The 15,486-nt window shown below is 36.6% G+C and overlaps 3 protein-coding genes across 7 annotated transcripts in view; 1 reads left to right on the top strand and 2 right to left on the bottom strand.

Moving 5' to 3' along the window:
• Positions 1–981: 981 nt before the first annotated feature.
• Positions 982–5,211, bottom strand: Rassf (Ras association family member). Its single transcript, XM_964736.5, has 6 exons — positions 4,989–5,211; positions 4,545–4,813; positions 3,913–4,499; positions 1,560–2,098; positions 1,288–1,507; positions 982–1,239 (listed from the first exon to the last, which is right to left on the bottom strand). Exons 1-6 carry the CDS (start codon positions 5,026–5,028, stop codon positions 1,179–1,181), a joined length of 1,716 nt encoding a protein of 571 aa, XP_969829.1. The 5' UTR covers positions 5,029–5,211; the 3' UTR covers positions 982–1,178.
• A 525-nt stretch (positions 5,212–5,736) lies between these two features.
• Positions 5,737–8,541, top strand: LOC658409 (polycystic kidney disease 2). The gene is made up of 13 exons (XM_015984992.2): positions 5,737–5,971; positions 6,018–6,128; positions 6,180–6,319; positions 6,370–6,507; positions 6,558–6,682; positions 6,731–6,955; positions 7,005–7,233; positions 7,280–7,510; positions 7,557–7,799; positions 7,847–8,052; positions 8,097–8,218; positions 8,264–8,318; positions 8,365–8,541. The coding sequence occupies exons 1-13, from the start codon at positions 5,803–5,805 to the stop codon at positions 8,486–8,488; spliced, it is 2,118 nt and encodes a 705-aa protein (XP_015840478.2). The 5' UTR covers positions 5,737–5,802; the 3' UTR covers positions 8,489–8,541.
• Positions 8,542–8,588: 47 nt separating this feature from the next.
• jvl (javelin-like) overlaps positions 8,589–15,486 on the bottom strand; it is a 32,805-nt gene continuing 25,907 nt past the window's right edge. For all 5 annotated transcript variants that reach the window (XM_015984988.2, XM_008203311.3, XM_015984989.2 and 2 more), the window contains exons 3-6: positions 13,601–13,699; positions 13,243–13,549; positions 12,827–13,140; positions 8,589–9,854 (exon numbers count right to left, since the gene is read on the bottom strand). In XM_015984988.2, coding sequence (XP_015840474.1) covers positions 9,546–9,854; positions 12,827–13,140; positions 13,243–13,549; positions 13,601–13,699 — 1,029 coding nt within the window. In that variant the 3' untranslated portion in view covers positions 8,589–9,545. The remainder of the gene's footprint in view (positions 9,855–12,826; positions 13,141–13,242; positions 13,550–13,600; positions 13,700–15,486) is intronic.

Below are 15,486 nucleotides of genomic sequence, written 5' to 3'. Positions count from 1 at the left end.
ACTAGGTTCTGTTGGATAATAAAAGTCAAAATCTTTCCTATTACTAAAGATGGATTTTCAGCTCCCAGCTGACTTAAGACTTACCTCAACAAAATATTCAATTTTCATTCTTGTACTTGAGCAGGCAACCAAAAATTCAACCGAATTTCAAATAAAAGTTCAGAGTTTAAAATCCGGATCCTCGTCTTCATAATGTATGTTACAAAACTTGAAGGGAATGTTCAGGAAATCGGGAACAGAGTTCAGGGAGTCATCTAAATTGAAAAAATCACAATTACAACAATTTATTACATCTATAGAGATTCGCCACTAGACACATTCAACTAAAGGAATTACTTGTACGATGGAATATCCGCTGGACGGTCGGGAATATCTCCGTGGAATTCCAACATACCGGCAGCCTTACCAAAAATAATCGTTCCAATAAGTGCCCCAATTCCGAAAGCTAACTGCGCGTTGTATTTCCGCTGCTTTGCATCGTAATGGGTTTTCCAGTTTCCTTGGGGGCATGGCAAGTCATTAATTGTTGCAACTGGGTGACTTCCGTGGTGGGCCCCTCGTCTTCCAACTGAAAAACCCAAATTTTGGTGTCCACCGATTTTGTGAAAACTTGTAAAACTTACGATTTCTCGCAACCAAACTACTAAAAACTCGAGGTGCTTGCATTTTCTCCCTTTAAATCTATAAAATACTCCCAAATTATATGAATTTTTGCGTTTTGATTATGCAACGACCTCGCCGACCACCAAACGTCGAAATTACGTCATGTCACGTGAACAGCGGTACAACAGTACCAATCACACGAGCAAATATTACTAGAGATATTTGAAAAGATTCAAGTGATAACATTTTTGAGGATATTTACATGAAACACGGGCAAACATTTGTTTTGATAATATTTATTTTGATTTATTGTTTTATTACAGTCTTCATATAACAATTATGTTTAGATTTACCTTCATTACATAAATATAGACCTGATGAATCATTAGTTTTTATTAAAAATTGCAGACACTAAATTAATGTGAATTAACACAATGAAAGAACTAAAAGCAACAATAGGCGTTTAAAAATGGAAAAGTATAACAAATATATAAAACACACAATTATACATATATCTTCTCTTAATAAATAGTGAGAAATTAAGTAGACTGAAGAGAGCTGGCAATCAGTGGAAATTATAAACTAGACCTCAACTCATCCATTCGATACAACATCCTCCTTCTCATTTCTTGATATCTACAAAACATGGCATCAATAAAAATTCGTTGTGTTTCCACCAAGTACTTTTCTTTAAGTCTGGCAACTTCCTTCTCTTCTTGGGAATAATACTGGTTTAAAATAGCCCGGCATTCGGCTAAAGAGAGATTCAAAAATTGTGCTACTTCGCTACTAACTTCAGGAGTATTGTGACTATCCATTAAAAATAATTTGGACACATCCTCATGGGGCCCTAACAAAACACGTGTTAGTAACGGATATTCATCCTCCTTCAGCCGCCTTTGCTCTAAAAAATAACAACAAATAAACTAAACCCGAAACACCTACAAAAAACCCACCGCCGTTATCTCGCACAACAAACAACGCAAAATTGCTCCCATCACTATCAACTTTATATTTATCTAGCATTAAATTTATAACTTCTTGCGTATTGACTAGCGACGTCACCCAAACACTCATCTGACTGCCATGCGGTGGTGTGAAAAAACTAGTCTCACGGTCGTAAAAATGGCCATTTATCGAACACCTTCGCTTCACTTTACTGCGAGATAATCGTTTGCCAGGTCGGCGTCTGATCGCCGTTGAGCCAGTTTTCGCAGGCCTCCGAATAACAACATCACCTAAAGCTTCGGACATCGTTGATATGTCGGTACTTGCTATCGACGATCTGTCGAACTCCGGGGAATGTGGGTCCCGGATTCGACCCAAACAATCCGGACCAGACATGGATCTGTTTAAGTGGTTACTGTTCTCAAGCCAAGTATCATCTTTACTGAGCGGCTTTTTCAAAGGCGAAAGCTCGTCAGTTGAGCCGTTTGGAACGGGGTTTTTCAGCGTTTCGCTGTCGAGGGTTTTGGCGCTGCTGTCTTCAGCACAACTGCCATGAAATTTTTATTATTAGCACTAAGAAACCCCAGCATAACGCAAAATAAATATTAAGTCAACAATTACCAAAACAGCTATTTAAGTCAATATTTTTTATTGTCGTATGTCCTCATGTTTGTTATTTATTATGTAAAAGGTGATAAATTGTAAGCTGCAATTACATAAAATACGGCAGAAATAACAAAACACAGATAATAAAGACACTAACGTGATACAATTTTTTATTATAATCCTTTATTACCGTAACAAAATAAATTTTTAAAAAATCCTTGGTTTTTGGAGCATTATGTTGTCATCTACCTGATAGCTTAAGGAAATGAGTGGACAATTTACGTAACGATTTGATACTCATTTTTAAATATTACAATATAACAAAATAATTATGCCCATTACGAGCTTCGTTAGGAACAAAAATGAAACAGAAAGCTGTTGGTGCAAAAAAACAGTTAAAAACCGATAATCGCGACGTTTTGGTCACTGTGAAGCTGCTGGCAAACGATGTATTTCACGCAAAAGCGGCTAAAATTGTATTAAAATTGTTGGTTCTAATCCATGGTAGTATTTCACTGATTCAAATTTACACAATACTTTTCAAACCCAACATTGAAGAATTTACGCTAAAAGCACCAATTTTTTTCGGCTTGATTTATGTAAGTGAACCCAATCGGCACAATTTATTATTTAGTAATGTTTTAGCCAATATCTGGTGCTCTCACCCTACTTCTAAAACCCGAATTGATTGATAACTTCCCTAACTATACAAAAATTTCTCTTACTGACAACATCGACCCCAAAACTTACCAATCCATAAAAAAGTCCGCCAAAATAGCATTTTACTACACTGTGGCAACTATTTCGTTAGCCATAATTAGTGGAATAAACTACATCCAGTTTTTAAAACATGAAGACGAAATTTTCTTCGCCTATAAATTTTTCAATGATTATTTTCCCAAGTATAGTTTGATTTTAAAAATAATTTATAAGGCGACTTTGCCAATTTTGGGTTACATCGCCGTTGCAATTCCGATCCAGACAGTTTATGGAATTGAACATATGAAGTACCAAATTATGTTAGTGAAAAGTTGGGTGAAGAAAATCGATTCGGATGCAGATAATAAGAAAGATCAAAAAATGGTGCGGTCCCAACTAGTGCTTTGTATCCAAAGACACTCCAGTCTTATTACGTAAACTTACCCCATTTTTGATACAAATTACTAACAATCAGTTTTAGTTTTATTCACAAAATTAAAAAGGAAATTGACAGCTTGTTCCTAATGTCTCTCTTAAATGCCGTACTGTGCTTCATGAGTATTTTCTTATTCATATTTTCGGTAGTCGTAAATGGCATTTGTTTAATGTTTAGCGCTAAATTCATAATTTTAGGCTACTTTCTACAGAGAATATTACCTAAGAATAGGTCTAACATGTATCACGTCTGGTTTTATCGGGCTTATAGTCGTTTTTGGGCAACAATTTGAAAACGAAGTATTATTTACTGTGAATGAAACATAAGAACGTAACAATTTTTTAGGTTGAGAACCTGGCTACCGTTACATGTAATTTAAATTGGTATTTTTTCGATTTGAAAAACAAGTCCATATACTTGATATTTGTAGGACAAATCATTCGGCCTTTACGAATGCAATATTTAGATTTTGGCCTTAATTACAGGCTCCCTTTATCGGTAAAATTATTCTCTGTGTATTCATTAATCCCACAGTTTTTTTATAGTTTTTAAAGCTCGTTTACACCGTTCTTTCCTTGATGTTAAAGGTCAGACCGACTTTTCATGAACAAAATTAATACCTTTCTGTTTTTGTACTGCTGTCGTTGCTTTGTGTGGAAGAACTGGTGTCAGTGCTTGATTGTGAGGGCAGTGGTACGGGCATTGTTTGATATAACTTGTCAGACTCATCAAATTTTCTCTCTACTTGCAACAACTCGTCCAATTCGTCCCACTCCAAATTTTTAACGTCCAATTTCGACGGCAAAGTCACACTTTTGGGCAAGACCTCCAAAGGGGGCGTCGTTGGGCTGTTCTCAGCCGTGCTTGTATCAGTGGAATCCAGCCCGCTTTCAATCCCAGTGTCTGACTTCAACTCACTAATATCTAAACTAGTCGTAACATCTGAACATGTAGAAATATCATTATAACTTGTATCACGCGAGAGGCTTTGTACATCATCATCAGAGTCATTGTCCGTACTTGCGGACATTCGGTACGAGTTTCGCTTCCTGACGGTGACCACCGTCCGCTGATCGTCGTTTTCCTTCAAGTGGATGACCCCCTGAACCCCCCAGTGTATCCTAAGCGACCCCTCTAAAATCAACCGCCCGTTCACTTCCCGGCTGCGGACCTCTCCACTCTTCCCTTCAAAAAACTGGTTATAAGCCTACAAATTCCGTTATTATTACTGTTTTGGGGGCTTGAGGACCACCTTTAGCTTTGCCTCCAGCTGGGCCCTGGGCAGCGAAGGCCCGTTTCCGACTTTAGGAACATCTTTCTGTAGACCGAAGCTCTTGTGGGACTCTACTCTGGTCCCGTGTCCGAACAACTGCGGGCCAAACAAGGCCCCATAACAAGGCACATGACAGTAAGGGACGCCTTTGTGTTCAGCGTGTTGGCCCGGATTTAACCTCTTGCCGCATTCTTCGCACCGCAAGCACTCCGGGTGCCAATTATAACCCAGAGACTGCTTTCTTTCCGCTGCAATGCCAATTTTAAAGATATTTAACCTTGAATTTAAAGTCTGCTTGACATTCTTGCATGTGGTGTGACAAGATACCAAAGCACACTATACCAATACCCACCGTTTTACTGATTATTGGCATTGGGGGGCTGCTGAGGGGGTGAATGATGAGTTAAGGGTTTATGGGCTTACCAAAATATACGGGTTTGCCGCACTTATGGCATTTCCACATTATATTACATTGAAATAAAACGAACAAGCACAAAAGACAACTCAAAACAAGGGAAATTAAACATTTGTATCACATTTGAGACACTACATGGCCTTTGAAGCACAACAGGCAACATCAGATGATCCCACGGACGTACCCCAAAGTCATGTTAGGCGAAAGAACAGCAAACAAACGGAACGCAACCGCACACAACACGAGTGTATTTTGAGCTGCCTATGTGCTGATATTTTTGAACCAATGTTCCATGATTAGATCATTAGAAATGAAAAATAAAGACATTACTTTAACCAATTATCGTTTTTACTGATCAATAGAAAATTTGCATTGCCATCTAAACAAGAATGTTCGGTGACTATAAAGCTCGGCTATCGCCTCAATTCAGCCGCAAATCTATTTGTTTTCTTCGTATTTCAAAAGTTTTCTTGATCAAAAATTCGCTAATTACGAGCAAATTATGCTATTTTAAACTCTAGGTCTTCTTTATGTTGTTTCAGCCAATTGTGAATGTTTTAGCTCTTTTTTGAGATTGTTATACAGTTTATATTTTTATATTTAATAAAAAATTGGCAAATAATTTAAGTCTGCGTTACGTTATTTGGATTTTGAACCAATTTAACTCGTAAATAAGCCAATTTGACCTGAAAAAATGGTCAGTAGGCAAAAGAATTTATGAAGTGAATCGAATCTGTGTGTGATGTAGTTTCTGTTGTATCTATAGAGATAAAATAAATAAACGAGAAGCAGCCAAATATCAATTTAATTTTCCTTGCAAAAATGGCCGATCGCAAACCTAAAACAGACTCCCCAGAGGCTGTAATTAGGCCAAATCCGGATATAAAAAAAGGAGAAAATAAAGAACAGGAGAAAACCGAAGGGAAGGATGAGAAACCCGACAAAGCAAAGGGAAAAGGAGAGCCCAAGACTGAAACTAAGGAGACTAGAGGTTTTTCCCTCCAAAAAATTTAAAAAATTCCAAAAAATCGTTTCAGTTCGATGGTTGACTCGAGCAATGGCTGAGGATTTCACCCGACATGATGTGCTATTCACCACGTTTCGGGAAGCAGTGCTTTACATTATTTTCGTGATTGCTGTGACGATTTGTAAAACGAATAGTTGTCCAAAATACAAAAAACTAAAAGAACGGCTTGCAGGCACGGTTGGGAGACGGTCCGCTTCTATGTTTTACATCACCCAAGCCCTGAAAGGCCAGTTTTTGGAAAAAGACTTTCAAACAGCTAATGAAAAAGATATTAAGTATTACGATATTAGGTCGGCGACTGATTTTTGGCATGTAATTAACACAACAAACTGTGAAAACATGATTAAACCAAATGTTTCTAGTATACGCAGTCTTTAATGCTGGAAAACTTCTATTGGGAACATTACTACAATCCGTACAATCCTGTGGCAAAAGCCAAAGATGACGACAAGAAGATTCTTTTCGAAAACAAGTTGCTGGGAGTTCCCCGAATAAGACAAGTATTTTTACGTAAAACCCAGACAATAATTTAAAATATTCACACACATAGGTCAAAGTGAAGAATGATTCGTGCATAATACATGAATATTTCCGACGCTTATTTACATCATGCTACGATTTGTACGGACCTACTGACGAAGATCGGGCACCCTTTGGCCTGGAAGCCGGAACAGCGTATGCTTGCGTTTAATTTCAAATTATAAAGTAACTATTTCTATGTAGATGGACCTACAACACAGCTGAAAAAACTGAAAGCATCCCTTTTTCTGGAAAAATTTCAAAGTACGGGGGCGGCGGCTTTTACTTAGATTTGTCGACAAACAACGAGGACACGGCCAAGTTAATTCGAGATTTGAAAGAAAACTTGTGGATAACTCGAGGCACCCGAGCGATTTTCATCGATTTCTCCATCTATAACGCAAATTTAAATTTATTTTGCGTCTGCAAGTCCGTCACTTGTCTCTTAATCGATAAAAAACTAGCAATTTTGTTGTAGATTAATTTTTGAGTTTCCACCCACGGGTGGAATAATCCCGTCGCATTCTTTCCACGCAGTGCATCTAGTCCACTACGTAAACAGTTGGGATTACGTTACTTTCGTTTTTGAGTGTACTGTTTATGCAATCGCTGGCTTTTTCCTGGCCGAAGAGATCAGGGAAATAATTTATTTCAAATTGCGCTATTTTCTGCAATTTTGGACCTATATCGATGTCGTTATCATAGGCGTAATTACAAAATCGCACTCCAGTCAAATATTAGATTTTTTTGCAGATGGCTTTCGCGAATCTTATCACTTCGATTGTGGTATTCCCGAATGTGGATGACGCGATTTTGAAAATACAAAAGAATCCGCAAAAGTACGGAAATCTGGAATATCTGGCCGAGATGAGGATTTTTTACAACAATTTTGCCGCGTCCCTGCTCTTCTTTTCCTACATCAAGTTGTTCAAATACCTCAACTTTAACAAAACCATGGGGCAACTCAACAATACGCTGAAACGGGTACTCGCTAAACAAGAAAATTCACCCTTGATTCAGTTTGTTTCAGTGCGCATTCGACATTTTGGGCTTCTCGATTATGTTCTTCATTATATTTTTTGCGTTTGCTTTGTTGGGATATTTGCTGTTTGGGAGCCAAGTCGAGGACTTTAGCAGTTTTGGGGTGGCCATGTTCACATTATTGCGGACAATTTTGGGCGATTTTGACTACCAAGCGATCGAAAAAGCCAACAGAGTTCTGGCGCCGATTTATTTCCTTGCCTACATTTTCTTCGTGTTCTTCGTGCTATTGGTAACTCAATTAAAATCGGGATAAGGAAGTTGCAAAAAAAGTTTTAGAACATGTTTTTGGCCATTATTAACGACACTTATGCCGATGTCAAGACCGAGATTGCCATAGCACCTGATGAGATGCAAATGACCGAGTTTTTGAAGAAAGGGTTCTACAAAATGTTGCAGAAATGCGGTTGCAATATAAAATATTTCCAGCAGCAAAAAGCCGAATTTAATGCCACAATTCAACAAATCCGCGATGCACTTAAAAAGTAAGTGGAACTGACTGTAACAATAAGTTAATTTTTTGTCCCAGGTGTGGTTTTAGCGACCTGGAAATAGAAATGTTTTTTGCACGGTATAACATCGATCCTTTGGCTGAAGTTGGCGATTATGATATTAAAAAAATCATGAAGGAATTGGAAGGACAGTCGATGGGTAATTTTTTATTCAATTAACAGCATAATTATTGTTTGTCTTCAGCTAAGGAAAAGGTGGATGAAGACACGACTCTTGTGCACGTCAGCGATTTTATAACGTAAAATTTCGACCTGTAAGTAATTAGTTACAATGGTTATTTTTAGGCAACAAGAAAGACTCGACCAGATTGAGAAAACCATTCAAATGCTTGCCACAAAGATAGATACGTTAATTAAAAAACTGGAAGCACTTGAAAATGTGAGGAAAGCTAAGGCAACGCAAGGCTGATTGTCAGTTTTAAGTACTTTGATTAGAAGTTTTATATTTTTTGAATTATTGTTATTGTTCTTTGACAATAAATATGATTTATAATAATAAGAAAAAAAGATTATTTTTAATGGTTTTTATTTATATAAACAGAAACTATTTACAATACTTTTACCTAACTGCAGATTCATAAAATGAGTATCAGTCAAATATAAAAACGCTATAACAAAATAAAAATAAAAAACAATTTGCCATTTTGTGAATCTGCTTACATAAATGGTAATTAATAGTTCTCATAATAATTTGAATGACCATTTACATTTATTGAAATAGCTACGCTTGTGAATGAGCACTCTAATATATCACAAATTATGTGGCTTTCGACTGTTAATATCCGTTAGTAGACAGTCTTTACATTTCAAAACAATTATTACAACACTGATACATGATGATCGTTGTGTTTACATCTTCTTATGATATTTGAACTTACAAGAAACATCCCTCACTAAGATTTCCTTAAAATTAATAAATACTCAATCGACTTTAAAATACTGAACTTGAAATAAATAATAAATAAAAAACCTTACACTGTTTAAAAACCGAAATGTTAGCGGGGATGTTCAGTGATTTGATACGTAAGAAGGAACTTAAATTAGGTAAAAATTGCCACTTCTTTCTAAAGTTCTTCTGTATATCACCTATCACAGTCCTACACAGCAAATATAACAAGAAAAATAAAAATAATAAAAAAGGGATAAATTATACCTATGTAAATAGATAGCTTATTGTTTAATTTACAAGACATGTCGTTAAAATACTAAAATATCATGCAATATAATAAAAGTAAAAGAGGATCCACCTGACGAGCAGGCCGATAACATTACCTAGGTGCATATTTTTAAATGGAGATGCGCAAAGTGCAAGCACCGTTTTTCAAGTAATAAAAATTTGTCGTCAAATTTACCCTTGAATCTAGCACTTGATGTATTTTTATGGAATGTTCAGAACAAAATGTGCAAAATAATACTAGAGTTAAAATTTTAATACTTGTTCTAAGTGATAGACACACAGAAGAATCTTATTTCTGGTCGGATATATCCGATAACTGCTTTTCAAGCGAGTCGCATTCTGCAAGATCCTCGCCATTTTGCTGATACAAACTGGAAGTGATATTGGAATCAATGCTGTCGTAAAATTCACTCTGTGTACTGCCCACATTCCATAAAAATGTGTTAGCGGTTTGAAAACGGTGACTACTTGAAGTTTCAATTGTTGTCGGTTGCACAGATCTATCCAACGAGTCTGGATAAGGTGAACCAGAGTCGCTGTTATATGAAGAGAGAGTCCATGGATATTGAGATTTTCCTTTTGCTGAGCTTAAACTTATCTGCAAAGAGGAACAATCTTCGAATGGCAATTTTTTGGAACACTGCGCTCGACTGTAGTACACAGAGCAACTAACCGTTTAATTACTCGGACCTATTCAAATCGTACCTATTTATAGAATCAAAAAGAATTTTGATGTTATGTTAGAACGCAGCGTATAAAAGAAATCAGGAAAAATGTTTCCTTTAAATAAGTTCAGTAGAAAGCTTTACGATGCGTAAAAATAGAAAATTGCTTTTCTTGTCCGGCACGTTCCTCTGTGTACACTTTAAACTGTTTGTTCATTCAGTGAAAAATAAAAATCTAGAACGAGCAAATGAAAATTACGACATTAAAACCTTGTAATGCAATTTCTTCCGGTCTTCAAAGTTTCAGAATTTCGATATTTGAAATTCAAATTCTTTGATAATTTACCTTCGCCGAATAAATGTCATCTCAGACTAAATCAAACAAACTTTAATTAGTCACTCTTGTTAATAGCAAAATTAAACTAAAAGTGAGTCGAGATTAATCACAGAAATATTTACAAGGATTAGCAAGCAACACACATGCGGGAATCACTACGTACCTACGGTCAGCAACATGCAGTTCCAACTACAAAAAGTTTTACTGATTTTTCGGTATTGGAAAAACGAAAATAGGAGGCTCTCGTGACCTTTACCTTTAGTACTATTGCGCATACAAATTTATTACTTTCCAAGTCAAATTTATTTCATCATGCTGCAAAGTCCTAAATCGAATTATAAGCGAGGTTTCGGTCTAACAACCCTCAACATAATCTCATCCATCATTCATCAAGGTTAATCTTTGTCGAGGAAACCCTACAAGTCGTATAACAAAACGAAAAAGACTGAATTCGGTACCGTAATTGTTACGCCTGAACCTAGACACAGATACCTAACGCAAATAATAATCGTGTTAGCATATAAACAGCGATCCCTGTATGGATGTAACTAGCGGCGATTTCTAAATATAATTTCACTCTGTCTGAGCTCGAGGGTCACGTAATGCAGAGGCAACAACGGCTGTTTTGTAAATAACTAGAAAATTAGAAACACACTGTAACCAGACCGCGACACTGACGCAACTCGAAGAAAATCATTTTGTTTTCGAGTGGTGTTGAAAAAACTCAACTCTTAATTATTCGCAGGAAAGTTGCGTTTTTAACAAAAATGAGTGAAACGACGACGTTTAACGAATTGAGTGTAGGTAGGGTAGATAAAAAGCCAGCGGCTAAAAATAAACCAGTCATTATCATTCAGTTCAATGAGTTTCTAATTTGCAACACTTTCCGACCATAGGAGGACCCCTGCTATGACAATGAAACAATTATTTGTTACGTAACGTTCTTTTTTCAAATCTGCAAAATTATAAACACCGACACAAAAGACGTCCGGATGTTATCGTGGGACATTGGCGGTTTTGAAAGTAACAAAGGAACTTATTCAACCACAGTTCCTATCGGATTACTGTGATTAAAGCCAATAAAATAAAAGGCGCTATCGGTATTACACAATACGAACTATCCTCATGTTTGCTTCTTACACACCTAAATTTTTACGTAAGAAGCATTTCCATAACCATCTGTTTGCTACCTACTGGACGACGGAAAAAATTCACCTTGTGAAACTGATCCTATGGTTGAAATTATTTAATTGAGTGGAACCAAAGTGCTAAAAAATAATACACCAAGCCTAATTCATAAACCAACACTTGGCTTAATAGAAGCAAGACGGGAAAATTAACTCTTTTCTATTTAATTAGGAAATGAATTAAAAATTGCAATTACAATTTCTACACTTTCCTTGGCGTCCTTAACAAGGAAAAGTTGCAAGAATGATCAAGACGTCTTGCATAACAGTGAATCATTTATCAAGCATTCGTGGAGTATGTTACAATCTTTCATAAGGAAATGGTGTTACAATTAATAAATATGAGAGGAAACATCGACAATTATAAGAATAATATGTAATATTTCCGTGAAAGTTAGGCGCCAGTTTCTACCGGGTAATCCCCGAAAAATAAGTTTTACAAAAAAAATTATAATTATAAAACGAATAATAATAAAAATTATTTTTATATAATAATAAATAAAACACCTCCAGGACAGAATTTAAAAAAATTGTCTAAAATCAAGATATTCGTATATTCACTCGCAAATATTACGACAAAAATTTAATAGCCATTTAAAACAAAACTGTTGTGCAATTTTTTTTTATATAGCTTTGTGTTTGATTACACAGACTATCATAAAATTTTGTCCCAGTTGCTTAATTTTTATGCTTAAGTTGTCAAATTTTTCTCATACGACGTCTGATATCTCGAAATCTGTTCGCTGCAGTCTTTTCTCAGTCACATAAATTACTGTTTTTTTAATGCAATAAAGTATCAAGTGAATTTTTGTTTCTGTTTAGTTTTATTCATACGAAGTTTTTTTATTAATTTCGCAAATATTACGTTAATAAACATAATAGTCCATAAAAAAGCAACTGTGAAATTAAATTTTATCCCAATTACTTAATTTTTTTGACCACTTGGTTAAATTCGGGCGATTTTGTTCTCATACGGTATCTAATATTTCAAAATGTCTTCGCTACAGTTCTTTTCTCGGTCACAATGACTTCAGACAAATGAATACGAGTACCGGTTTTTTGCAGCACATCGAAGATTTCAGCAGGGAGTCCACGAAACCCCGCTTCTGAATCAGTTTTAAATTTCATTAGCATGCGATTGATTTACCGAATAAAACGCTTCAGAAAAAAAGGGAGAGGGGAACAAGGTACTACTCTCTACTTACGTGAGCAATGGATCTACAAGATTTGATAAGCGGACAAAGCAAATAAAAAAAAACAAGCGTCACTTACTGCACGTCTCGAGACGGCCGAGAGCAACTAAATAATAATGGCGGCACTCCTACGTCTGACCGTTGTGTAGTTTGAAGAAATTCCAGAATGAAGTGGTTTTTGGTCGTACCTTATCGGTAACGTCTTTGGAGTTATTGGTCCACTTAACCGGCGTGGAGGTCTTCCTCATGGTGCCCCTGTTACTCCCAAAGCTATTGTTACTCGACGAGAGCTTGGAAAGCGAGTCGCTACTCCTAAGCTTGCTGGAAAGCGAGTCCTTGGCCGAAACGAGCGACCCGTTCCTGGATTTCGGCAGGGACGAGTTGCTCTTGCTGCCCGACAAGCTGTTGCCCTCGCTCCTGTTCCTCCAGGACTGTGCAGAGTGCGGTCTACCCGGCGATTCGCCGCTACGACTACGTGCACCGGGTGCGGGACTGTGTTTACCTAATGCGACCAACTCTCATGAGCGAAACCGGCGCAATTAACTTACTTTACTTTTAATAAAGTAACATCGAGTTTTTTTTTAATCGGGACATTTATGTTTACCTCCTGGTGGCTTCGGCGCCGTGTAGCTCTTCAGCGGGATTTTGCTGGGGCGCCGTTTGCTGTTGTCGCTGTTCTTGCGGTTGGTCTCGGCCTGGTCGTGGGCCGACTCGGTGCTGCTCGAATGGTCCATTTGGAGGTTGAGAGGTAGAGGACTCATCGCTTTCATGCTAGCCGTGGTGATTTCGCTACGGGAGATGGGATGGTCGGGGATGACGTCGGGGGAGGTGTTGGTTATCGACTTTTGGAGTTGTTCCAGCATTCGAACACGGGCACGCGTTCCCTCTAATTCTATGTTCTTGTCCTCCAGCTGGGAAAAAAACGTGTTGGAAAGTCCAACACGAAAAACTCTAATACATACCTGAAATCGAAGCTCATCGTTTTCTTCGCGTGCCTTGTCTAATTTATCAGCAAGACCGATTTCTACTCGCGCTGCGGTGTCAAGCTGTTGATATAAAACCTGACAAAGAACGCGAAATTAATTAATTGGTACAGAATGAGAAAGAGAAGCCTAGTTTCATCCGTGAAAGACACAAAACTTACGAAAAATACAATGTGTTTATTGTATTAATTATTCATTTCTTACGCTTATTTTGACTCAGGCTTCGCTTCGACAATTCAACAAGTTTAATAATAAATGGTTAACTATGTTTAATTAAATTTCAGGAAGCAAATAACAAAGACATCTGAAATAATATTGACTTAACATCTTGTGTATTTTGCAATATAAAAACAATACGCATAAACATTATTTCTACAATTAAAGATCGTATTTCTTGTCAAATATTGCTTAAAAGCCGAGCATATGTGCTAAAAGTTAATTAAATGCTGATTGTCTTAAAAATAATTTGGACATAGTAAGAATACAAAAGTAACCAAAAAAAATCTATTATTTTTGAATAATTACATTGCCGACATCCGAAACTATTTTTAGACTCTTACCAAGATATGAAAATGACCCATTTATTAAATTTAGCTCACACAGTAAATGCCTACATTTTTGTCGTATGGTTGAAACAAAAACTAAATTTTTTTATTTTATTACAACAAATTAGTCAGCAAACGTACAAAGTCAAAATTTTCTTGTGATTTTTTTCTGTTCCACATCTTTAGATGCACAATTATGCTCTTTTAATTGGTGGTTTTTCTTATTATTTCTGTCTGAATTTTTTTATCGCGAAAGCCTCTTTAACCCCAAAAATTTCCTAAAGATTTCAAATAGAATGTACATCTAGTAATATATACACAGGTACGGATATCTGCGAAAAAAATTGAAAAAAAGTGCCATTTTCCGGAAAGTGAAACCTCGTTTCGTGTGGCTAAAAGGTTCCTTCCTGTTTCATCTACATTTTTCTAAAGTTTCGTTTTTTCGATTTGATATAGAAAGTGATTGCTTTCCGGTCTAGCGTCACGATAATTTTTTATTACTTACCTATTGTACGCATACGCATGTTTCAGTTATTTATTATTTTCATAGCAATGAATAGAATTTTCATCCACACAAAAATATCAAATGATACATTACCCAAAATAAATTATATCTCTTATTGCACAACAATGACCTACCTTTTTGAGAAACCATAAATCAGTTTGACGCTTTGTTATTACGAAAACGGTTGGGCGCCACCCTAGTCAGTGACAAAATAATATTTACTTGGTTATTTTTCCAACGTGTTTTTAATTAATTAAAACACAAGACTCGCTTTTAATTTGTGCAAATCGGCATAAACGTCTCTCATTAGTTTCGACCACTAGATACACAAAAGCCCGCCGATCAATATTAATCGACGGCATGAAATTTTAAATTCGCTAACAGGATTAAATTAATCGACGCGGTTGGCATTCGAACATTAATCGTTGATAATGCGGCTAAATGTTCGTCACGTTGGCGTTCATTAGCCGCTCACGACTACCATCAACAATACAATAAAAGCAGAGTTGATTCCACCGTCTTGAACTGATGCATCATCTTATGCAATTACACTGACCGCAAACGTTATGCAAAGATCAATCTGATTTTTTCCTTCGATTTTTGTTAACAAGCCGCAATCACGACAATTGCTATTTTAGTCGAAACGAAAGTTGGACAACTGCGAAAACAATGGCTAATTAAATCCGACAATGTCCTCGAGTGGATAATCACCTCAGATTTGTAATTATTATGTCCGCGCTGAACACGTGCAGCGGGATGCCTTATAAGTCAAAAGCGTTTAGACGGTCACGTTCTGTGGAGGATGTCTACGTACA

This window comes from Tribolium castaneum, chromosome 4 (genome assembly GCF_031307605.1).
Source record: "Tribolium castaneum strain GA2 chromosome 4, icTriCast1.1, whole genome shotgun sequence".
Lineage (NCBI taxonomy): Eukaryota > Metazoa > Arthropoda > Insecta > Coleoptera > Tenebrionidae > Tribolium > Tribolium castaneum.
Note: the sequence above shows the minus strand (reverse complement) of the source record. Positions and strands in the feature narration are given on the sequence as shown.